This window comes from Crotalus tigris, unplaced genomic scaffold (genome assembly GCF_016545835.1).
Source record: "Crotalus tigris isolate CLP2741 ecotype Arizona unplaced genomic scaffold, ASM1654583v1 scf7180000017663.5292952, whole genome shotgun sequence".
NCBI classification, from domain to species: domain Eukaryota; kingdom Metazoa; phylum Chordata; class Lepidosauria; order Squamata; family Viperidae; genus Crotalus; species Crotalus tigris.
Genome location: NW_024096550.1, coordinates 1395451 through 1420615, shown reverse-complemented (window position 1 = coordinate 1420615; position 25165 = coordinate 1395451). Strand labels below are relative to the sequence as shown.

The window sequence follows — 25165 nt, the reverse complement described above, 5'->3', positions numbered from 1 at the left end:
TGATGGTGTTCAGGTGGTGCTCCAGTTGTTTTGGGATTGCACCCAAGGAGCCTATGACTATTGGTACTACCCTTGCTTGCTTTTGCCATAATTTTTCTATTTCTATTTGTAAGTCTTTGTATTTTGTTATCTTCTCCAGTTCTTTCTCGTCTATTCTGCTGTCTCCAGGCACTGCCACGTACACTATCCAGACTTTTTTGTCTTTTTTATCGACAGTTGTTAGGTCTGGGGTGTTATGTTGCAGGTGCTTGTCTGTTTGAATTCAGAAGTCCCAGAGCAGTTTAATTTTATCATTTTCTATGACTTCCTCTATTTTATGATATTATTATTATTATCGATCATCGCACAGTCAGCCAGATGTTCAGACTGGATTTGGCATTTTGTCTACCTATCGAGTCCTTACCCAGGACCTGGGATAGGCAGATGTGGATGTTTGATGGTATTACAGATATCGTCGCAGGATGGAAGCAGTTCCTAATAAGGCCGCCTTTTGCAATTGACTAATAGCGAATTTGTCAATGCCAATGGTGTTCAAGTGGTGCTCCAGTTGTTTTGGGATTGCACCCAAGGAGCCTATGACTATTGGTACTACCCTTGCTTGCTTTTGCCACAGTCTTTCTATTTCTATTTGTAGGTCTTTGTATTTTGTTATCTTCTCCAGTTCTTTCTCTTCTATTCTGCTATCTCCAGGCACTGCCACATCCACTATCCAGACTTTTTTGTCTTTCTTATCGACAATTGTTAAGTCTGGGGTGTTATGTTGCAGGTGCTTGTCTGTTTGAATTCTGAAGTCCCAGAGCAGTTTAATTTTATCATTTTCTATGACTCTCTATTATTATTATTATTATTATTATTATTATTATTATTATTATTATTATTATTATTATTATTATTATTATTATCGATCATCGCACAGTCAGCCAGATGTTCAGACTGGATTTGGCATTTTGTCTACCTATCGAGTCCTTACCCAGGACCTGGGATAGGCAGATGTGGATGTTTGATGGTATTACAGATATCGTCGCAGGATGGAAGCAGTTCCTAATAAGGCCGTCTTTTGCAATTGACTAATAGCGAATTTGTCAATGCCAATTGTGTTCAAGTTTTATAACTTTTCTTCAGTTAAATGCATAAATAAATTTGACGAGATTTTAAGCTATCTACCTACAATCTTTGAATTAGAAGGTAAACGATGCTGGTGCTTCTGTTACAGAGATACTCAAAGAGTCTCAGCCATTCCCACAAAGCTGGGCCTGGATTCCGTCTCTCCTTCCAAAGCTGTTGCTTCCATTTGTCTTTCCTAAGCCTTTCACTCATTTTGGAAAGAGATTTTATTTCACCTGAAGTTTTGCTAGATCAGTGATTCTCAACCTTTTTAATGCCGCGATCCCCAACAGGTCGTAAGTCGAGGACTACTCAACTGGTGCAGCACCGTTTGCAGAATGGGACTTTTGGCGGGCTCAGCAGGGCAGAGACAGCCTGGAATATTCCTATTGGCTTTCGAAAGCCAATAGAATTAGACTCTATTCAAGAGAGTCTATTCTATTGGCTTTCAAAAGCCAATAGAATAAAAGGGAGGAGCACAGCTAAGGAAAAGGGGGAAAAAATGGCGGACTGTGTTGTTTGGCGACCCCCGTGAAATGGTCATTCGATCCCAAATGAGGTTCCGACCCACAGGTTGAGAACCACTGTGCTAGATAAATGTTCACGCTTCCTTCATCAGCCTTGCCCTCTTTTCTCTCTTTTCCTTGATTTGGGGAGTAATGGCTGGTTGTTGTTTTTTTTGTGTGTGTGTGTTTTGTTTTCCTGTAGTGTTTCTCTTTTGTCTGAGCAAATGAAAACGGAATTGCTTGGCAAGCCGCAGCCGTTTGTGATGTTTTTGCCCAAATATTCTTGTTCAAGCGCAACAAGCATGGCCCTCTCGGCATCTCACAAAGGTGTGTTCTGCTTCTGTCAGTCTTGAGGTTCCTCCGAGTGTTGTGACAACCCCTTGTCTTCTGTGCTTTGTCGGCAAGCCAGTTCATCCTCCACACTTGAGTTCAAATCAGAAGGAATTGTGACTCTTTCCGTGTTTGAAGTTGTGGGGTTTTTTTCCCCCCAGAAAAATATCCCTTTGGGAGAGAGACGTTGGCAATTGAATCGTTGTGATTTGCAATAATTGCCATAAGTAAAGACCTTCCGATCCTTCTAGCCCTCTGATTGTGTCTATCTGTCTGACTCTTGTCTGTCAGTCTCTGTGTAAGGCCTTCTGAATGAGTTTCCCAGTATTGTTTGACAAGCTCAAAAACACTTGAATTTTCAATTTGTGATGCACTGCATGGATTCAAGGAAATCTGGCGATCGATCAATCAGAATAGAGCTGGAAGGGACCTTGGAGGTCATCTAGTCCAGCCCCCTGCTCAGGCAGGAAACCCTGCACCATTTCGGACAAATGGCTGTCCAGTCTCTTCTTAAAAACTTCCAGTATTGGAGCATTCACTGCTTCTGGAGGCTGGTTGTTCCACTGGTTAATTGTTCTCACCGTCAGGAAATTCCTCCTTAGTTCCAGGTTGCTTCTCTCCTTGATTGGCTTCCATCCGCTGCACCCACAACTTCTGAAGGCAAGCTGTAAAACACAATAAAAATTGTGTCTGTGTGTGAGCCAGGGATAGAGACAGCCGCTTTGATATAATCAGAAAGAAACCAGAAGAGTTGCAAACGCTTCTTGCACAAGACGAAACCTGGAGACGAAGGCTTTGATTTCTTTCATTTGGGGATTTTGGCAGGGCTGTGTGTGATCTTCCCTCTCTACAAAGAGGTCTCGCAAAGGAAATTAACATGTTGTGAGGGGAAAGCACTTATTGATCTGACATTTGTCTCCTCTTTATTTACTTAAGCCTCTATTTGTTAAAACGGAAGGTAAATTTCAGCTTCTCTCTTGGGGTGCTGAAGGAGCACAGGGGCCATGGAGACGGCTTGCCTGCCATTTCAATTTCATGATCGTCCTTCGCACACAGTTTTCTTACAAAGTTGTGGTGCTTCAGCGCATAGTAGCAGTGGGTGGCTGTTAATTAACCTCACAAGCGGAAAGAGTTGCTGCGGATCACGATCATTGCTGTCCATCTGTAGCGTAACATTTTGTACCTGGCTGTCTCTTTCAATCACATATAATTAAAGCTTTATTTAATTCCTAGCAGATTTATTTAATTTTTTTTGGCTGACCTTTTGTTGTTTAGATTAAGATAGATAGATAGATAGATAGATAGATAGATAGATAGATAGATAGATAGATAGATAGATAGATAGATAGATATAGATGATATAGATATAAATATATAGATATATAGATATAGATATATAGATACAGACAGAGATAGAGATAGATAGATAGATAGATAGATAGATAGATAGATAGATAAATATAGATAATAGATAGAGAAGATAGATAGAGATATAAGATAGAGATAGATAGATAGATATAGATGATAGATAGATAGATATAGATGATATAGATATAGATATAGATATAGATATATAGATATAGATATATAGATATAGATATAGATATATAGAGATATATAGAGATAGATAGATAGATATAGATGATATAGATATAAATATATAGATATGTAGATATAGATATATAGATATAGATATAGATAGATATAGATGATAGATAGATAGATAGATAGATAGATATAGATATAGATATAGATAATAGATAGAGAGATAAGATAGATAGAGATATAAGATAGAGATAGATAGATAGATAGATAGATAGATAGATAGATAGATAGATAGATAGATAGATAGATATAAAATTATAGGATCCACATTGCAGGAAAAGGGAAGGTAAATAAATCAAATTCTTTCAAAATGCGGTGGGGATGCTGAGCAAGAGATGCTAATAGGTTTAGCATCTTGATAGTGGAGATTAAAATATTGAAATTGCAAAAATAATAAGCCAATTGCAATACATTAGGAAAGCAAGGGAAGAGAAAAAGACTATTTGAGCATTCACTAAATGAAATATTGACAGTATTTGTAATTCAATATTTGGCAGAAAAAAAAAGATAATCGCCTAGATTAAACATGGATTAAGCTGGTTTTTTTTTCTCCTTTCCCCCTCTTCTCCATCCCTTTGCGTTTTAGGCCTAACTCCACCTACCACCCCTCCTCATAAGAGCAGCCAAGACAATCCTTTTGGGACTTTGCCAAAGCCCACGGTGTCATGCCAGACTGTTATGCCACCTTCCCCAAAACCTCGCTGCAGTGACTCTTCCATCTCTCAAGGACGCAATTTGTTCTGGAAGGGTCCGGAGCAGTCGGAGCTATATGCCCAGCTGAGCAAGACCAGTGTGCTGCCCGGGGGCCGTGAGGAGAGGAAGGCGAGGCGGGCTGGCTTGCCACTCTTCGGTGACCACGATTACTGTCAGTCGGCCATTTCTAAGACAGAACGATGCGTCAACCGCTCCCTGGAACTTCAGAATCCCCATCAGGAATTTGAATTCTCAGGCTGCCTGTCCGGCTATGAGTGGTGCCACATTTGTTCCTCCTTTGAGCAGAACCGCCAGGAGGATGAGCGAGAAACTTCGCAGGCGAGGAAACAGGACTTACCGTGCAACAGCCGGAAACAGCTGCAAGACCAGGAAATCCGGGCTGAACTCAACAAGCATTTTGGTTACCCTAGCCAAGCGGTTCTCGAGGAAGAGATGAATAACACCAGCCATCTGAGGGAGTACAGTCACTACAGCGATGAACAGTTCTCTAAGCTATCCATGTTTATCAATTCGGGACTAGCGATGGAGGGTTTTTGGGACGACGACGAAGCGGAAAATGAAAAGCTGTGCTGCTCGTGGTACGGGACGCAAGGCTGCACCTTATTTGATACGTCACCTTCTTGCTCATCCCAGAATTCTCCATGCAGAGACTTGGAGTCTCCACCCAACTCATTTGCTCAACGGTTCCAGAGGCTATGCGCTCAGTCGAGGTCCTTCCCACAGTGCAGGCATTGCGCCCACTCTCCGTATTCCCGTTCAAGATCACGGTCGCCTGGCAAACGCTGCTCCTCGAGGTAAAGGGATTGTGGGAAGCATGTTTTCCACTCCATGAAATGAGAGGTTCCCTTTCAGAAAGTTGGGGAGCCTACATTGTATCAGTAAATGCTTTGGTAGGAAGCTAACTCCAATTTACAAGCGGGTGTGATGGCTCAGCTTGTCAGCTGGAAAGCTGAGGACAGCCCGGGTTTGAGATCTGAGTGCCACGTGGTGGGGTGAGTTCTCACGACTTGTCCCAGCTCTTGCCCACCCAGCAGCTTGAAAGCATGAAAATGATAGATAGATAGATAGATAGATAGATAGATAGATAGATAGATAGATGATACAAAGATATAGATAGATAGAGAGTGAGAGACAGAAAGAGATGGATGAGAGAGATAGAAATAGACATAGGTAGGTAGGTAGGTAGGTAGATAGATAGATAGATAGATAGATAGATAGATAGATAGATAGATAGATAGATAGATAATACATATAGAGATAGAGAGTGAGAGAAAGAGATAGAGAGAAATAGAGAGAGAGAGATAGAGAGTGAGAGTGAGAGAGAGAAAGAGATAGAGAGATAGGTAGGATGGATGATACACAGATGATACATAGAGATAGATATAGTCAAAGAGAGGGGGGGTAAATGGATGGATAGATAGATAGATAGACAGGTCTGATGATATAGAAGCATTCAAAAGCATTCAATATATAAAAGCATTCTGTTTTCACTTCCATAATGTTGTGTAATGTTATTGCCAACATGAATGCATTTTGCTTTCATATTTATAACGTTCCTTCAGTTAAATAAATAAATTTGAAAAGATTTTAAGATATCCACCTACAATATAATTCCTTGAATTAGGAGGAATTTATTTTGGCTGTGAAGGGTAGGATGGCTTAGTGGTTAAAGAAGCTGAGCTTGTCAGCTGGGAAATCTGGGGTTTGAGATCCGAGCTCAGCATAATGGGGTTCGTTGCTCTAGCTCCTAGCAAACCTATCAGTTTGAAAGCATGCAGATGCAGGTAGATAAATAGGTACCACTTCACTGGGAAGTTAACAGTCATAGTTGAAGGTAGCACATCTGAGTTTGCTTTTGTTTCCCATATGCCCAAAAATAAAATTTAAAAAGCCGACAGAACCCAAAGGATGAAGCCCGCTGTGTTGATTTGTGTCCTTGGGGAAATCCTGGCCCTTGACTGCAACAATTCATTTTTGTTTCTCAGATATGACAGCTATGAGGAATATCAGCATGAGAGGCTGAAGAGGGAAGAATATCGCAAAGAATACGAGAAACGGGAATCCGAAAGGGCGAAGCAGAGAGAAAGAGAGAGGCAGAAAGCAGTGGTAAGCTCTCTACAGATAACACTGTTGTGTTGAAAGACGTGTTTTTGTGTGTCTGCTTGTGTACGTTATGCAATCTCCTTGAATGTAATAAACAAAATGGTTGGATCTTTTTGCATGAATTTCTCTGGACTCCCATGTTTATATTTTATCCAGTTATTCAGTACCAGCCAGCAAAATAGCTTCGAATTAAAAAGCATATGGATGTACAACGAAAATAAAATTCTACCATTGAAGACACTTTCTCTGTAGCCTGGACATAATTCTTTAGTTCATTGCATACCACCCTTTTCCTAGAGAGTGTTCAGTGTTTTTCCTCCATAATGGTTACCCAAAGAACTTTATACTGTGATGCATATCATCCAAACCCCCAAAAGCCACACAGAACAAACGCAACATGGAAGCAAGTCCTGTCATACATCAAAGGAACATCAGAAGTTGCTGCCATGCTACTTCAACCCTTGAGAATAATAATAGCTCACAAACCCACAATTACTTTCAAACAAGAACTGTTGGAATACATTGTTGGAATATATTTTTGTGCAACAACTGCAGTAATATTCAGCCAGTAGATGGCAGTGTTTACAAGTTTGGATCTACAGTGTATACTCTATGTCTCTTTTGTCTTAAGTAGAATTTCCTGTTTCCTGTCAGAGTTAAACAGTTAAGCAGTAAAGCACATGGTGACTGTACACTTTGTTTGATCAGTGGTGCTATATATAAACAGAATTTCTAACAAGAACTGAGATTCAAGGACAAAATACGGAAAGCAGACAGCACTAATGCAATATACAAAGTCAGCTGCAACAATTGCAACCAGTTCTAGGTCAGACAAACAGGACGACAGTTGAAAACTAGAATTCATGAGCACCAGCTGTCAGTCAAACGGCATGACCAGAAATCCCTCGTCTTGAGTCATGTCAACAGTAAACAACACCGGGACGAAGCCAAAATCATTAGCCATGCCAAAATCCGTCATGCACACGAATTCATCGAAGTCTGGCACTCTGCAAACGGATCTATCAGTAAAGGCATTGACTTGGAACCAGCGTATGAACCTCTTAAGAAACTGAACCATCCAAATGACCAATCAACGAGAGAAACAACCTCCTCCTCACCAGTTGAATTTCGCGCCACACATTCAACCAGTTGTACAACCAACTGACGGATATAAACGGTAGAGAAAGCAAACAAGGCACTTCAATCAGAATCCCACTTAAGGTGTTACCTGGTCTGGTAACGAAATGTCCAGGAGCTAAACGGCAACCTCGGAGAACAAGCCACTGCCAGAGTCTTCAGTGCTACAGCTTGATCCCCAGTGGGTTTGTCTGCTCTTAGAAGTAGATGGTGCTGATTCCCTAAAGCAGAGGTCCCCAACCTTTTGGGCACCAGGGACCGGTTCTGTGGAGAGAGGTTTTTCCGTGGACCAGAGGGGGCGTGATTTTGTGTGTTGCCTGCATCCTGTGGATGGGGCTTTGCTTGTTTGTGTAGACCGGTTGCTGGCATGTGACGGCCCGTTACTGGTCCACAGACGGGGGGTTGGGGACCCCTGCCCTAAAGAATAGGCTACATTCAGCCTGAGAGGTGCTGTGGTTTAATCGGTAAGGCATTCGGCTAAAAACCAGGAGACTCGGAGTCCATCTTAGGCATGAAGTTACCTGGATGACCTTGGGCCGGACTATCTCTCTCAGCTCAAGGAAGCAGGCAATGGCAAAGCACATCTCAAATCAAGAAGAATACAGGGACTTGTCCAGGCTGCCACTAAGAGTCAACCAGGAGTATTTTTGAATGCACGAAAATAAAAATTGGGGCTTCATATTCAGAGCCAGTATGTCTCTTAATGCAATTGTTGATATTAATAGCAGATAGCAGGTTACCGCGATAGTACAATTTATAAAAGTGCTTAGCTAGCTCCTGTGGATTAAGTACTGGCAGGGTTAGTCACACCTTCCCTTCCAATGGACAACCTCTTTCTTTCCATTCATACCATTATACAATAATAAATACATATGGAGGAAGCCTTTTTGCATTACTGATGTATGTCAACCGCTTGGAAAAGTGCTCAGATGATGTTAATCTAGCCGAGGAATGAAACATCTACAAGAACATAATATAATAGGGTGGGAAGGGGCCTCAGAGATCTTCTAGACCACCCCCTGCTCGAGCAGGAGAACCTATAACATTTCAGACAAATGGCTGTCCAGTCTCCTTTTGAAAGCCTTCAGGGATGGAGCACCCACAACTTCTGAAGACGAGCCCTTTCCTTGGTTGATTGCTCTTATCGTTAGGAATTTTTTCCTTAGTTCTAGATTGCTTCTCTTCTTTATCTCCTTTCCACCCATTGCTTCTTGTCCTCCCTTCAGGGGCTTTGGAGAATAGCTTGATCCCCTGTTTTTGTGGCAGCCCCTCAAGCAGTGGAAGACAGTTACTATGTCATCCCTAGCCCTTCTTTTCACTAAAGTAGACGTACTCCGTTCCTGTAACCCTTCTTCACATATTTTAGCCTCTAGCCCCCTAATTATTTTCATTGCTCTTCTCTGCACTTTTTCCAGAGTCTCAACATCTTTTTTTTTTTTTTTGTATTGTAGTGACCAGAACTGGATGCAGTATTCCAAGTGTGGCCTTACTAAAGCTTTGTAGTTACAAAGCAGAGAACATCAAAAATCCAATAGTTATTGCATTCAGTCTGATCCATTCTCATGCTTGGGTAGGAGAGACTGGGAAAGATCAAAGAGCTACAACGCTCGCACCACAATCACAACAGGCAGGCCGTTTAAAGAAACAGCTAGTTCAATGTTTCCTGTGCCTGGAAGACATATGGTGTCTTTCGGTGTTAAATTTCAATTTCTACATTCGAGCTCTTTTTACTTATTCCCTTAGTTGTACTTTACTAAGCCCTTTTTATTTTATTTTATTTTTTTAAAAAGCGGAGTTGGTTTTTCTTCTTCTCTAAACAAGAAAGAAAAGGTGGAGAACTAAAAGCTGAAAAAAGAATTACACCCGTGACAAATTTCATGGAAACATATGGGAAAGATCTTATTGGCATCACGTTGCTCCTTAGCGTTCTCCACATCGTCAGTTTGTGAAACTTTATGGGTTTTTCTCTTTCCCCCCCTTCCAGTTTAGGTATTTGATCGGAAATGGAGTGTAGGAGAAAATCTGCTGTTATGCTCCATCTGGTCAGTCATTTAGGTTCAACAGCTAGCGTCAACCAAATTGTTTCTTACCAAGTGGTTTAGCACAGTTAAGTTTTTGTTTTGGTAAAAGACATGGGGGGGGGGGATATATATATATATATTTCACTGTACTGGAGCCAATCTTTACTGTTTCCCAGATTTATGAGCTGTGAATCCTCCCCCATTTCAAGGTAGGACCGTTAGAAAGGCGGGAAGAGAAAATAAAACAAGAAGACGGAAAGACCCTGCTTGCATCTGCCTCATTAGCTTGGCTCTGTCTAAAGAGCCCTTCCCAAGCTGCAGAGGTCTTTCATAGAAGAATCTCAGAATGGCCATCGTCGCAGCCTCTAAAACCTGGGGCAGTTTTAACCAAGAGTTGTACAATGTCTGTTTGTACGTTTGAGTGATCCTTCGGGACAAGAACTGAGCTAGCCAAGTGAGAAACGTGGAATCAGGGACAAAACCCAAGTGAGGTCCCAAAATCAGCCCAGCTTGGGAAATGCAATACAAGATGATGATGATAATGATGATGATAGTAATAGGCACCTTGGGTGCAATCCCAAAACAACTGGATCACCACATGGACACCATCATCGGCATTGACAGATTCGCCATCAGTCAATTGCAAAAGGCAGCCTTACTAGGAACCGCTTCCATCCTGCAATGAGATCTGTAACACCGTCAAACATCCACATCTGCCTATTCCTATATTCGAATTTCTTGTTTTGTTGACAAAGAGTTAAATGGGAGACTAGAATAGCTATTTCAAGCTTTTTAGCTCTCATCAGCTAAAACTGCAATATAGCAGTTAAAAAAACCCAAGGTGCATCAACCAGACCGGTCTGTCTGGAAAAAACGTACCATATATTCCCTTGGCTCAGCTGACAAAAGTAGGGAGAAGAGCTGGTGGCCTGGAGGTTAAGACATCTGCCTAGTATTCAGGCTGCTTAGGTTCGAATCCCATAAAGGGTATGGCTAGCTGATGAGAGCTAAAAAGCTTGAAATAGTCTCCCAGTTAATTCTTTAACTCTTTGTCAACAAAAAAAGAAATTCAAATTTGTAGTGTATCGCAGTAGCGACTTGACACACACACACACACACACACACACACACACACACACACGTAGCTGGAGTCATAGGCTAAAAAAGCTGAGCTTCACCATTACAGCTACTTACTATCTGCACTAAAAGCCATTTATTTACTCAGGCCATGTCCTTGGCATTCCTGAGAGAGCTTTTGAGTACTATTTTAGTTCCTAGAGAGAGAGAGAGGGAGAACAAGAAGAACCGCAGCGCTACAGGATAACATTGACACCGATAAGCCTCTAAAGCTAGTGCTAAAACTTTTGCTCTTTGAGTTTCTCCTTGGCCACCATTGAACTCTTTTTATTTAACTGGCCTATCTTTAAACGTGTTCTCAGTTTAGCAGCTAAGGCACGCTTGTAATTCTTCAGAGATAAAATTACAGTTTGGGGTGATGTTTTTTTTTTTTTTTAAGTTCCACCTTTCACTTCTTTCCTCTGTATCTCAAAATAGTTAATATTCAGAATGAGATTATCGCTTCCAAGGAAACATGTCCCAGTCCAGAAGGGAGCAGCTAAGTAGCTAAATCACTTGGAATAACTGCATCCAGTTTTGGTGGCCATGATGTAAAAAAGATGCTGAGACTCTAGAAAGAGTACAGAGAAGAGCAACAAAGATGATCAGGGGACCAGAGGCTAAAACACACGACAAACGGTTGCAGGAATTGGGAATGTCTAGTTTAAGGAAGAGAAGGATGAGGGGTAACATGATAGCTGTCTTCCAATATCTCAGGGGCTGCCCCAAAGCAGAGTGCAGTCAAGCTATTCTCCAAAGCGCCGGAAGGCAGGAGAAGAAGCAACGGATGGAAACTAACCAAGGAGAGAAGCAACCTAGAACTAAGGAGAAACTTCCTGACAACGAGGACAATTAACCAGTAGACCAATTTGCCTTCAGAAGCGGTGAATGCTCCAACACTGGAGATTTTTAAGAAGAGATTGGTCAACCATTTGTCTGAAATGGTATAGAATTTCCTGCCTGAGCAGGGGGTTGGAATAGATGACCTCCAAGGTCCCTTTCAACTTTACTATTCTGTTAAATCAACTGGATGGATAGCCCTAGGCCAAAGAATCCGAGGAATTGAAAAAGCATGTTTGATCATCTCATTGCTGAACATCTGTAGGGATTTAAGCATTGACAGCTAGCACATCAATACTCAGATGTGTTGCTCCTCAAGCGTGTTGTTCCTTCACTGGGGAAAAAAATAATAATTACTTGAGGACATGGGAAGTCTGAAAAAATCCTCTTAGTTTTATGCACTCGTGGAAATACCTACCATTTGGGGCTAATTTATGTAGAAATTCTGTACCCTTTGTTCTTATGATCAGGAAGAACGTCGCGTCATTTATATTGGTAGAATTGGACCTGGCTTTACCCGAAGGCAACTGAGGGACCGGTTTGAAGTGTTTGGTGAAATTGAGGACTGTACAATGAATCTACAGGACGATGGGTAAAATTCCTCATTTTTCCCCCCTTTGGCTCTCCTTACTCAGAAGAGGAAAAATTAAAATACACTAAACCAGGGGTTCTCAACCTTGGCAACTTTAAGACTTGTGGACTTCAACTCCCAGAATTCCTCAGCCAGCTTTGCTGGCTGAGGAATTCTGGGAGTTGAAGTCCACAAGTCTTAAAGTTGCCAAGGTTGAGAACCCCTGGACTAAACCCTAGATTTGAAAATTGACCATAAAAATACAATAATATCCAAACTATGGTTTTGAAATGCCTTTCCCCTTCAGTGTGTGTTTATGAATTTAGCGATGGTTGAGATGTTCTGTTCCATCAATAAATATGTCAGGATTACTGTGAGGATTTGAAATTTATTTATATTATTCGGTCAATGGCCAGCAACATAAAGTAATAAAAAGAGAGATAAAAGACAGCAATTACAGTCAGGATCAAGAGGGAGAAGTGAGTACAATTATATACTGGAAACTGTAAAATGAATCAAATATGATATATTCTGAACATTTCTATTACAGTAATGCCATTTCTGTTCATCTGTATTCTGTATAATAATATGTTATATATAAAACTGTATATATATGTATATATATATATAAAATCTAATACTATTAATATATATATATATATATATATATATATATATATATATATATATATATATATATATATATATATATATATATATATGGTGAAAATATAAACTGAACACCAGGGTAATAAAAACTGTAAAAGTTTTTAATAAATTAAAACTATAAAAGTTTTAAAAAGCGCCAAGCTTTCGCCGTCGCCTGCCGGCATCCTCAGGGCTGGCGCGCCAGAGAATGAGAAGGTCTTTTATAGGCGTGTCAAGGTTTGCGCCCGGCTCCTTGATCTTGTTATCGGGCCTAATTGGTTCAGCCGTGTGCAATTAACATCACGGTTGGTCCGGAAAGGAGGAGAAGACCCCCTCATGCAGCCGGAACGATCAGCTCCAATGAGGACAAACCACGGGAGGTGGTTGACGATGAACTCTCGCACACCGTTATAGAGGAGGAGGGAAGATCGGAGAGCGGCAGGGTGCGGGAGATCGAGCCGTCACACCCCCTACCCGACGATCCTGAGGACTCCCATGGAACACACGCGAATGCTTTTAACAACGTAAAAAAGGGGAGAACTGAGGAAAAGCGCTGCAACCAGGAGGGGCGCGGCTTGATTGCTGTACACACACCCCCTGGACTGAGTACTCGGAGTAGGACACGCGCAAGACAGCTGGGCATGACAATGAATAAGAGACGACCCCTCCACCTTGCGGAATACCCCCCTACGCTGCACCGGACCCATAGCAACTTATGAGATCATCAGGATGACGGACACATTAAAAACGAAAGTATTGAGACCGGAAATGAATGCGATTCAAAAAGTAACAACCGGACAAGATACGGTGGAGAAAGGAACGTGGAATGTGCACTACCTGAGCCTGAGGGGAGGTCAGAACACAAAGGCAACCGAAATAACTGGAATTGCCACCTGGCTAATCCGGAGTTGGGAGAATTAGAGATGGATGAGGATAAAAATGCAACCAAAAAGAGAAAAGAAGTACAAGTTAATTGCACACGGCTGAACCAATTAGGCCCGATAACAAGATCAAGGAGCCGGGCGCAAACCTTGACACGCCTATAAAAGACCTTCTCATTCTCTGGCGCGCCAGCCCTGAGGATGCCGGCAGGCGACGGCGAAAGCTTGGCGCTTTTTAAAACTTTTATATTTTTAATTTATTAAAAACTTTTACAGTTTTTATTACCCTGGTGTTCAGTTTATATTTTCACCATGAATATTCCCAGGGTTCATATTTTTAACCTTTTTAATCGTATATATATATATATATATATATATATATATATATATATATATATATATATATATATGATATATGATATATCCTATAAGCTATTGTGAGGATAAATACCCTACCAGTTGTTCATTTCCAGCACATGAAAATCTTTACAAACTTGTCAGTGAATCATTTTTGCAATTGTGTTGTGTCATCATTTATAGTCGGTTGGTGTGATCTTCTTGCATGAACTCTGGACAAGTACAGTAATGATCTACTTGTCTCTGGAGATTCTCAGTCATCCAGGTCATGGTTGTCCCAAAAGTGCTTTTTTAAAAGGCAACTGGACTTTCTGAGAATTGAAGAAGCTTCTTGGATGAGAAGCGAAACAAAGAAAAAATAAAGAAAGTCCAGTTATCTTTTGAAAAAGCACCTTTGGGACTATGTGAACTACAGTTTCTTCTTCCCCTTTGAAAATCTGCACTTTGACTCATTTGATGATTTTTCAATCTTGGCCTTGTTTGCGTTAGTTTGAATAGCTTGCTCTTGAGCAGCCAAAAATCAAGCCTTCAGTTTCTTTTTAGCTGTAAGCCATTGCCAGGTTTTATCTTTCTCCACTTTCCTCTCAATCTTTTACAAATATTTACCATGTAATGTTTTGCCTTGCCAGCATTTTGTTCATTTTTTTATTACATTATTTCGATGTTCAGTTTTGTTTGACTTGAAGTAAACCTCTCCCTTTATTTCTGTGGGGCAGGTATAATTAATATCACTGCGAGGTTGTAATACATTATTACTATTACTATTATTATTATTATTATTATTATGGATCATCGCACAGTCAGACAGATGTTCAGACTGGATTTGGCATTTTGTCTACCTATCGAGTCCTTACCCAGGACCTGGGATAGGCAGATGTGGATGTTTGATGGTATTACAGATATCGTCGCAGGATGGAAGCAGTTCCTTAAGGCCGCCTTTTGCAATTGACTAATAGCGATTTGTCAATGCCAATCAAGTGGTGCTCCAGTTGTTTTGGGATTGCACCCAAGGAGCCTATGACTATTGGTACTACCCTTGCTTGCTTTTGCCACAGTCTTTCTATTTCTATTTGTAGGTCTTTGTATTTTGTTATCTTCTCCATATTCTGCTATCCAGGCACTGCCACGTCCACTATCCAGATATCGACAATTGTTAATATGCATGAATTCTGAAGTGCTATAAGCTATGATGTTTTTGCTTACAGGCAAATGATATGCAGAAATGCACCATTGTTGCTACTTTGTCAGTAATCAGTGTCATTTACCAAGCACATGCATAAAATGACTTGTATGCAAAGGCTTGGTCTTGTGCAGCCAGAATTAGTGAATTCATCTGCTTTCCCAGCAATTGTGTTGCTTTGTCATCATTTATAGTCGGTTTGGTGTGCATCTTCATCATTGTTCTTCTTCTTCCAAAGCATAGCATTCCACGCCCACCTGCCTTGGTAGATAAAGTCTATCAAGTCACAGTGAATTGTCATTATGCCTATCCATTGCTTGTTCTGCTTGAGAGTCCACTATTCCAGCTGTGTCTAATGAGATTGCCCAGGTGTTGATTCCTTTATGGTCATTGAGTTTGGGTTGTATTCACCCAAACTTCAGTGTGCTTGATGTTTTTGAAGGATAAATTTGTAGGACTCTTAATGTTATTTTCGTGGGGCATCTTGATTCCTTCAGACTTTCCTTGTTTGATAGTAAGTGTGGCACATTTGTCCAAGCCAAACTCCATTACAATATCTTGGCTATATATACGGACAGTGTTGAGCAGCGATTCTATTTCAGATGATGTTTTTCCATACAGCTTCAGATCATCCAGAAAGGAGGTGGGATAGTCTAGATGTTTTTGATGTTTGAAATGTCCTGAGTTATCTGACAGAGGAAACAGTGCAATAACAAATAGTAATGGTGATAATGAATCTCCTTGAAATATTCCTCTCTTGATATTAACCTCTCCCAGGATCTGCAACTGTGTCTTCCATTGTGCCATCGTGCACAAATTTTCTGATGTTTCTACTTACTCCTGTTATTTCTAGGCACTTGATTATTCATGTGGCAGAGAGTCAAATGCCTTTTTGTAGTCAATCCATGCCACATTCATGCAGTTTTCCAAGATCATTTTGTCTATTAGGAGTTGATCTTTTGTTCCTCTGCTATTGGGGCGGTTTCCTTTCTGCTCAGGTGGAAAGAGATTGTTTTCAACTAGATGCTGTTGTACTGCATCAGCTACCACACCAGTTAGTAATTTGAAAGTTGTTGGTAAGCAGGTAATTGGCCTGTAGTTAGATTTTTCATTATTAGGTAGGTTTTCCCAGTTGTTAGCCACTTTTCAATTTCTCCTCCTTGTAGTATATTGTTGAATTGCTTGGCAATGAGTGGGTGTATAACAGTTAGATGTTTCAACCAAAACCCATGCAGTTCATCTTCACCTGGTGCTGACCAATTTTTGATTTTCTTTGCTCTTTTTTCTACCATTTTTGTTGTTATTACTAGTTCTTTCATTTCAACTTCTGTTTTATTTGCTTTTAACCAAGTATCCTTGTTGTATTTCTTTGGGTTATCCCATATCTGCTTCCCACTGTTTCTTCCTTGTCAGGTACTGACTGATTCCTTGCAGTTTCTCCATTGATGGATTGGTAGAAACGTTTCTGATTGGATTGAAATTGGAGGTTCTGCCTATAGTTTGCAATTCGAGCTTCATATCTACTGATTTTCCTGGCTATAGCTGTTATTTGTTGCTTTATTATTTCCAGTGCTTCCTTGATCTTCCTTGTTTCTAAGTGGTATTTCTTGATTAGGTATTCTTTGGTCTTCTTGTTCTTCAGCTTCTTTTCTTTCATCTGTTCTAGCTTGCTTGCATGTGATCTTAACTTGCTGATCTTATTTTCTAGTCTAACCTTCCATTTTTCTGGTGCACTGTTTGTTTGTTTTTCTTTTTTGTTGATTTTACATCCCAGGTATTCTGTTATAACTGCAGCTGTGCTGTACATTAATTGGTTTGTTTCTTGCTGGTGCTTATACTTGCTAAATTTGCATCTTTTAATGCTTGTGCTAGCTGTTTCTTTTTCAATGCAGGCAGCCTTATTCTGTTGTTTTTGTGCTGTTCTAGATGCTCAGGTTTCAATTCTTTTATTTCTTTAGTTAGAGGGTTTTGTTCTTCCTGAGGAAGAGGTGCCTGGTTTCCAAATGAGAACAGTTGTATATCTCTTGGTAATACATTCTGAATTACTTCTTGTAAGGCTTTGATTTCTTTGCCCTGGGTAAACCTTTGCAGTTCGTTATTCTGTTTCTGTAAATACTTTATTTCGTGTTATAAATCGGCGTTGATCTGCTAGTCTCTGTTCTGTTATTTCTGATTCTGGATGTTGTTCTTTCCAGAATGGTGCATTCGTTTTAGATATGGACTTGATCACAGATCATTATTTCTTTGTTTTCCATCACTGTGTATCTGCGACGGGTAAACACCTTTTCTTCCAGTAGTTCTGCAGCTGCTGGCCCTGGTTGCTCAGCCAACAGTCCTGAGTCCTGTAACCCTCACCAGATATCCAGGAACTCCAATATCTAGTGCGGACCTTGTTAACCCGGGCGACGTCCGAGCCGGTATGGCATTCTGAAATTTACGTCTCACCATATTTTTTATGGGAGAGACACTCTTTGTCTGACTCCTCTGATGAGACCTGTCCAGTATGGTTGAACCTCTGGCATAGCTCTCATCTTCCTCAGAGTACACAAGCCCCACAACCACGTCAAGGTAGTGCCTCACGTCTTATTATTATTATTATTATTATTATTATTATTATTATGGATCATCGCACAGTCAGCCAGATGTTCAGACTGGATTTGGCATTTTGTCTACCTATCGAGTCCTTACCCAGGACCTGGGATAGGCAGATCTGTTTGATGGTATTACAGATATCGTCGCAGGATGGAAGCAGTTCCTAGTAAGGCCGCCTTTTGCAATTGACTAATAGCGAATTTGTCAATGCCGATGATGGTGTTCAAGTGGTGCTCCAGTTGTTTTGGGATTGCACCCAAGGCGCCTATGACTATTGGTACTACCCTTGCTTGCTTTTGCCACAGTCTTTCTATTTCTATTTGTAGGTCTTTGTTGTTGTTGTTGTTATTATTATTATTATTATTATTATTTTCAGAGATAGCTATGGATTCATCACTTACCGCTATACTTGTGATGCCTTTGCTGCACTAGAAAATGGAAATACTCTACGCAGATCCAATGAACCTGCCTTTCAGCTGTATTTTTGTGGACAGAGGCAACGCTGCAAGGCTAACTATGCAGATCTTGGTACGGTGTTTACTATTAGCTGAATGTAAGAATCAGTTTGGTCTGCTGGAGGGTTTTCTAATTTTTGAGCTTGTTCCACTCCTAACTCCCCTAAGAAAGCATATTTAAAAAATACACTCAATTCAGGAAAAGGGTTATTGTTCCTTATCTAAGGACTGCGTAAGGTCTTTTAAAAATAACTGTATTTCCCCCCCTCCAAGATTTTTAAAAATGAGAAATTGTAAAAAGGTGCAAAATTATAATGTAAACACAATTCTTTTGCACCAGTGGGCAAGAAAGATTGGATCTGCTGCCAAATGGGCTGTGGGTTGTCTGCTGGTTTCCGATGGGCTTTCTAAATATTAACTTTTTCTAAAGCAATGGAAAGTTGGCTGCTTTGGAAAAGATCAGAATGTGGACGAAGTCATTTGTCAGGAGAATGCCTTTTCTTTCTTGCTCATTCAGGTTGCTGAGTCCAGTCTCTTTTTCCAAGCCAGTGCAGGACGGAATAGGACAACTCACAATAGCCCGCTTGCCGCGGTCATCTCACCTTTGCCAATTCGCCATGAGCCAACTCAACACAGCCAGCTGTCCCACTCACCAATTGGACAACTCGTTGTGGCCAATTCACCACACGACAATTCAACAATTTTATTTCATTATTTAAAATAATTTTAAGCATGTTTTAATTTGCCTCGTTCCCAGTTTTCATTCTCTCCCTCCTTTCACATCCTTTCTTTAATGGGTCTACTGCACCTTGTCTTTGATATTGTGTAACTTTTGTCCCACAGTGAGTTGGTCATGATGAGCTGGCCACAGAAAGTTGGCCACAGTGAGTTGACTATGGCAAGTTGATTGTGGTGAGTTGGCTGTGGCAAATTCTCCTGGTCCCATGCAGAAGTGGGCAGAGCATTAGGACAGCCCAAAAATAAATTTAGGTTTTAAGTTGGCAAGTGCCAAAACCTGCATGGTGAATAATTACGGACAGACGCCAAGAGCTCCACTCCCCACCTCCAGTTGGTTTGATTCAGTAGTCCCTTTTCTCTGGAAGCCCAGAGCAGCTTTGCCTAGTAAAGGTTTTGTGTACAGGTTGTGCTCAACTTACAACAGTTCCTTTAGTGACCGTTCAAAGTTACAACGCCACTGGGAAAAAAGCGACTTGTAACTCTTTTTCACATTTACGACCTTTGCAGCGACTCCATGATCACGTGATCCAAATCCAGACATTTGGTTCATACTTATGACAGTTGCTTCATCCCAGGGGATCAGGTGATCCCTTTTTGTGACCTCTTGATAAGCAAAGTCAAAGGGGGACTTCAGGCAGATTCACTTAACAACCGGCTTACTAGCTTATCAATGGCAAAACTCCCTTAACAAATTCTCACTTAACAGCATAAATTTTGGGCTCACAAGGACTAACCTTTACGCTAAGCCGTTCATTGCTCCAAAGGATCTTATTAAATGTCTGTTTTTATATTAGAGCCAAACCAATATTATTCTCTTTCCGATGTTAAGTGGAGAAGAGACACTATTATTAGCCTCTCTGATGGTTTCATTTGGTTCTGGAGAGAGGGTCAAAATTAAGATCTCTGCACAACGCTGTTCCTTTCGGTGGGCGAAGCGTGCTCTGTTCTGCCTCTGTTTTGTGTGCCGTGGGGAGAGAACACAAGGCGGGCGTTTTCCCCTAAGCTTCGGGCGCTTCCTCAGAGTTGCAGTGATAACCGCAATGTGCATTTGTTTCAAGTGGACGTGCGATCATTCACTGCCGAAAAGAGATAGCGTAAAGTTGCAGAAAGCAACGGCCTGCTGCAGAGATAAAAAAAAAAAGGCGGGTGAAAATCTCAACATTAACAAATCATTTGTTCTGATAAAACCCACTCCAGATGGATGGAAGTCTTGACTTGATTTGACTTATCTTCCTCACTGACGAAGCCAGGGATGTTTGCAGTATCTCAAAACATCTACGATATAAAATAAGTGGCCTGACAGACAGCTGCTGGAGCACTATTCATTACTAAGAGTGGGCTCTCGGTAGCTCCCCAAGCCTCTTCTGTGCCAGAATTTCATTGTGGATTTTTTTGTTTTGTTTTTTTTGCTTTTATATCAGAAATGACCGGGCCATTATTCTGCAGGAAGATGTCTATGTTTGTCAGGGGAAATCGTCGGAATTCTGGAGGGAATAAATAAATTAAACAAGGGAAGAGGAAGGCGGGGTGGGGTTGGCGAAAGACGTCAGGGCATATTCTAGATCAACCCCAAACAGCTAATCACTAAAAGCGATTGATTCATGGAATAATTCAAATATATTTTATTCTACATCATGTTTTTTTGGAGAAGCAGTGTGGTTAATAGGACTGTCTCTGATGAGATTGGAACGTTACCCTGCTGTATTGTGAATTCATCAAAGGGATTATATGTATAAAAAAATATAATGACCAATAAGAAGTGACTCGCAAATTTAATACTTAATTTCGTTGTGAGTTACACAGTGACAATAAAGATATTCTCTGTTCTTTTCTTCTCTTTTCTTTTCTTCTCTTCTCTTTTCTTTATTTCTCTTCTCTTCTATTCTATTCTATTCTACCCTGCTGTACTGTGAATTCATCAAAGAGATTATATGTATAAAAAATATAATGACCAATAAGAAGCAACTCGCAAATTTAATACTTAATTTCGTTGTGAGTTACACAATGACAATAAAGATATTCTCTTCTCTTCTATTCTCTTCTATTCTATTCTATATTTCTATTCTGTTCTATTCTGTTCTATTCTATTCTATTCTGTTCTATTCTATTCTATTCTATTCTATTCTTTATTCCATTATTCTATTCTATTCTATTCTATTCTACCCTGCTGTACTGTGAATTCATCAGAGATTATATGTATAAAAAATATAATGACCAATAAGAAGGTACTTGAAAATTTAATACTTAATTTTGTTGTGAGTTACATAATGACAATAAAGGTATTCTATTCTATTCTATTCTATTCTATTCTATTCTATTCTATTCTATTCTATTCCTTGCTCTGTTCTATTCATTTCTCTATTCTGTTCATTTCTCTATTCTATTCATTTCTCTATTCTATTCTTATTTCTATTCTATTCTATTCTATTCTAAAAAAGGGAATTTTTACGACTTTTCTTGCCACCGTTGTTCAATGACTCACTACAGTTGCTAACCTAGTAACCCGGTCATTAAGCGAATCTAGCTTTACCTCCCTTTACTTTGCTTGGCGGGTTGTAAAACAGGATCACGTGACCCTCCCCAGGACGCTACAATTGTCGTAAATATGAGCCAGTCACCCAACTTCTGAATTTCGAATGACGTGAACGTGGGGGACGCTACAAAGGTCAGAACTGGGAAAAAAACCAATTTCCATGGTTGCTAACCGAATCACTGCAGCTATTAAGTGAAGCTGGCTTCCCCCATTGACTTAGCTTGTCAGGAGGTCACAAAAGGCGATCACGTCACCCCTGGGGGAACATGTGACCGTTATAAATATGAGCGTCCCAATTTTGATCACTTGACTGTGGGGAATGCGGCAATGGCCGTAAGTGTGAAAAACAGTCCTCGGTTCCTTTTTTTTTCAGTGCCATCGTAACTTTGAAGAGTCACTAAATGTCGTAAGTCGAGAACTACTCACATCAGCGTGGCTGCTGTGAAATGACCCGACTTCAACTCCCAGAATTCCCCAACGTCCCCCTGGCTAGGGTATTCTGGGAGTTGAAGTCCACCTGCCTTAAAGTTTGAAAACAAACGAACACCCTGATCTCTTCTGTCAGGTGGTAGGAAGTGGGGACCTAAGCATGCCTGAAGGATTTATTTTCTTCCAGATTCAGACGACTTTGATCCTGCTTCTACTAAGAGCAAGTACGACTCCATGGATTTCGATAGTTTACTTCGAGAGGCGCAAGGCAGCTTCCGAAGGTAACGCGCGACGCGGCGAAGAAGAACGGAAAAAGGTGCCACAAACACGTCCTTCGGTCATAGCCCGTAAAGAAGTCATTACTCACACATACACCACCTCCTCTGCGTCCTCCCTCACGGAAACATGGTTTACACGGACGAGGAACGGAGAGGCAGCTGGGGCCGATCACAACAGTCGTGTCATACTCTCTTAAGTTCCAGCGCTGCTTTTCCAGGTGGTGAATGAGGTTGTGGGTTTTAGTCTTCGTTGTGGCGGCAGTTCCATAGAGAACCGAGTCCAAACAAACTTAGAAAATATGTACAGAACGGCATTTTTCCAAATGAAGCAATTTGAAACTTTTAGCTGCCGGCATCTAAGATAACACACTGTGTTTTGGTGCTTTATTTTATTTTATTTTTTAAAAATTCCCTTAAAGCGAGCTTCCCACACCGGGTTGTTTTAATAGGATGACAATCTTTAAAGAGAACTGCAGATACCGCAAAACCCACGGTCCATTCTTGTGTTGTTGTCAGGGGAGGAAAAAAAAACAAAAAAACAACACCAGTGGAAGGTGGAAAAACATCTGGAGGATTTTAAATGTTTGCTGTTTTAATTATGACTTCCATTTTTCTTTTTCTTTTATTAACCATCAGCGTGCGGAATAGGTTTTTTTTCTTTTCTTTCTTTCTTCCTTGATGAACCGACACGGTGTTACTTTACAGAACAGCCAAGGGTAATAACCTTCATGGAGGAAAGGAGAAAAGAATTTACAGTTAGATGACCGACTACATTTGACAATGTAGTCCAGTATTTACCCTTGTTCAATGGAGTATTTTTATTTTATGTACATAGCTTATGGGAATACAATGCGCGCTCTCTCCCTATCTCTCTTTTGGTTGGAGCTATGCACTGTAAATGCAGCGTCCTTTTAAAAAAAAACACACACAACCTGCTGACTTTTTTCTTAATCGAGAATATTCAAATGTAATTATACAAGGCGAAACAATATTGTACACTAACGCATTTAGAAAGCTGAACTTAACGCTTATCTATATTTGATTGTTAAAAAACTAAAAATAAAAAGTGAAGCGGGCGAGTGAATGTATGAATGTGTGCACTGGATGCGGGGGAAATGCTGACGCTTTTTGCCATATCTTTCTTCCTTTCCTTTAATTATCGGAATTCAGACAAAGTTAAGAATATTCAAACTTGCCTCCTTACACAATGAGCAGACGAGCCTCTGTCTGTCTTTTATCCCTTTTCCCAGCCATGTGATTGTTATTTGTGCTGGTAAAGCAGGTCGAGTAAGGATGTATGGCAGTGTTTCTCAACCTTGACCATTTTAAGGCGTGTGGACTTCAACTCCCAGAATTCCACAGCCAGCATTGCTGGCTTTGGAATTCTGGGAGTTGAAGTCCACATGCCTTAAAATGGTCAAGGTTGAGAAACACTGATGTATTGGGACATAGATATAGATTAGAGATTCACAAAGCCTTCTGTTCTTCTTCTGGACCACACAGTGTAGCCGTTGCAGGTGACAAAAGCTGTCTTCCAACTACAATGGGCTGGATTTGAGGATTAACTTCTGGAAAGCTGCAGGACCCTAAAACGTCAAATGGGAGCAGAGCAGAAGAGAAGTGGGATTATCCTGAAGGAAAGAAGTTCTCTAGAACTTGTGGGCCAGGAAGTAACCCAGACCTGATAAAGACATTTATTTATTTATTTTCCTCTATATTCATATCGGACGTGAAATTGGAGTCTTCCAACCTCTTAACTAATGTTCTAAATAGGATCTACAGAACTCCGATCAAATATTCCTGGTCTGACTTGCTGAAAACACGTCTGTCTGGATTTGAATTGGGAATTGGGTATGTCTAGTTTAATGAAAAGGAGAACTAGGGATGATATGATACAGTAGCAGTCTTCTAATATTTGAGGGGCTGCCCTAAAGAAGAGGGAGGTCAAGCTATTCTCCAAAACAAGGAGCCAAGGATGGAAACTAATCAAGAAAAGATCAAACCTAGAATTAAGGAGAAATTTCCTGACAGTGAGAACGATTAACCAGTGGAACAACTTGCCTCCAGAAGTTGTGGGTGCTCCAGCACTGGAAGTTCTTAAGAAGAGATTGGACAGCCATCTGTCTGAAATGGTATAGGGTCTCCTGCTTGAGCAGGGGGTTAGACTAGAAGACCTTCAATGTCCCTCCCAACTCTGTTATTCTGTTACTCAGAATAAAACTGGGCTTTAAATCAGAAATACAGTCTGCTAAATAAGAGACCATTCTACATCTTCCCAGACTACTAATGTCCTGACTTGAATGATAGTGAAATTACTGGGTGACGAAGCTCAAAGTGTTTCTTGAAGAAACACTTCTAGTTATTTACAAGTGTCACCAAGGCTGTTACGAATGTGACTTCCACTAACGGGACCAGAGGATTTTCTAGAGATGACATCCCGAGACAGACGGCCGGGCAATCTTGATACATTATCAAGGAGCCTAACTTGATATACAGCAGAGACCCAAAGTTAGCAGCTTTGGTAACCACGATTAGCAAGAGGGTCTTGAGAACTGAGGTAAGAACTAACAAGCAACAGCACAACTAACAGAGTTGTCAGAACAACTAACAAGGCAGGAAAAGAAGCAACAGATGGAAACTAATTGAGGAGCGAAGCAACCTGGAATTAAGGAGAAATTTCATAACAGGGAGAACAATTAACCAGTGGAACTACCTGCCTCCAGAAGTTGTGGGTGCTTCATCACTGGAGGTTTCTAAGAAGAGACTGGACAGCCACTATCTGGAATGGTATAGGGCAGGGGTAGGCAACCTTGGCTCTTTTATGACTCGTGGACCTCAGCTCCCAGAATCCTTGAGTCAGCCATGGTGAGGGGAAAGGGAGAGGTTTCCAAGCTGAGCCATGCCGGCTCAGGAATTCTGGGAATTGAAGTCCAAGAGTCATAAAAGAGCCAAGGTTGCCTACCCCTGGTATAGGATCTCCTGCTTGAGTAGGATGTTGGACTAGAAGACCTCCAAGGTCCCATCCAG

General features: G+C 40.8%; 1 protein-coding gene across 2 annotated transcripts in view; it reads left to right on the top strand.

The window, feature by feature from the left end:
• Positions 1–24106, top strand: part of PPARGC1A (PPARG coactivator 1 alpha) — a 100580-nt gene extending 76474 nt beyond the window's left edge. For both annotated transcript variants that reach the window (XM_039335912.1, XM_039335911.1), the window contains 5 exons: positions 4132–5053; positions 6245–6365; positions 11947–12068; positions 18082–18233; positions 22048–24106. In XM_039335912.1, the coding sequence (XP_039191846.1) occupies positions 4132–5053; positions 6245–6365; positions 11947–12068; positions 18082–18233; positions 22048–22145 (1415 nt within the window). In that variant the 3' untranslated portion in view covers positions 22146–24106. The remainder of the gene's footprint in view (positions 1–4131; positions 5054–6244; positions 6366–11946; positions 12069–18081; positions 18234–22047) is intronic.
• The last annotated feature ends 1059 nt before the right edge of the window (positions 24107–25165 follow it).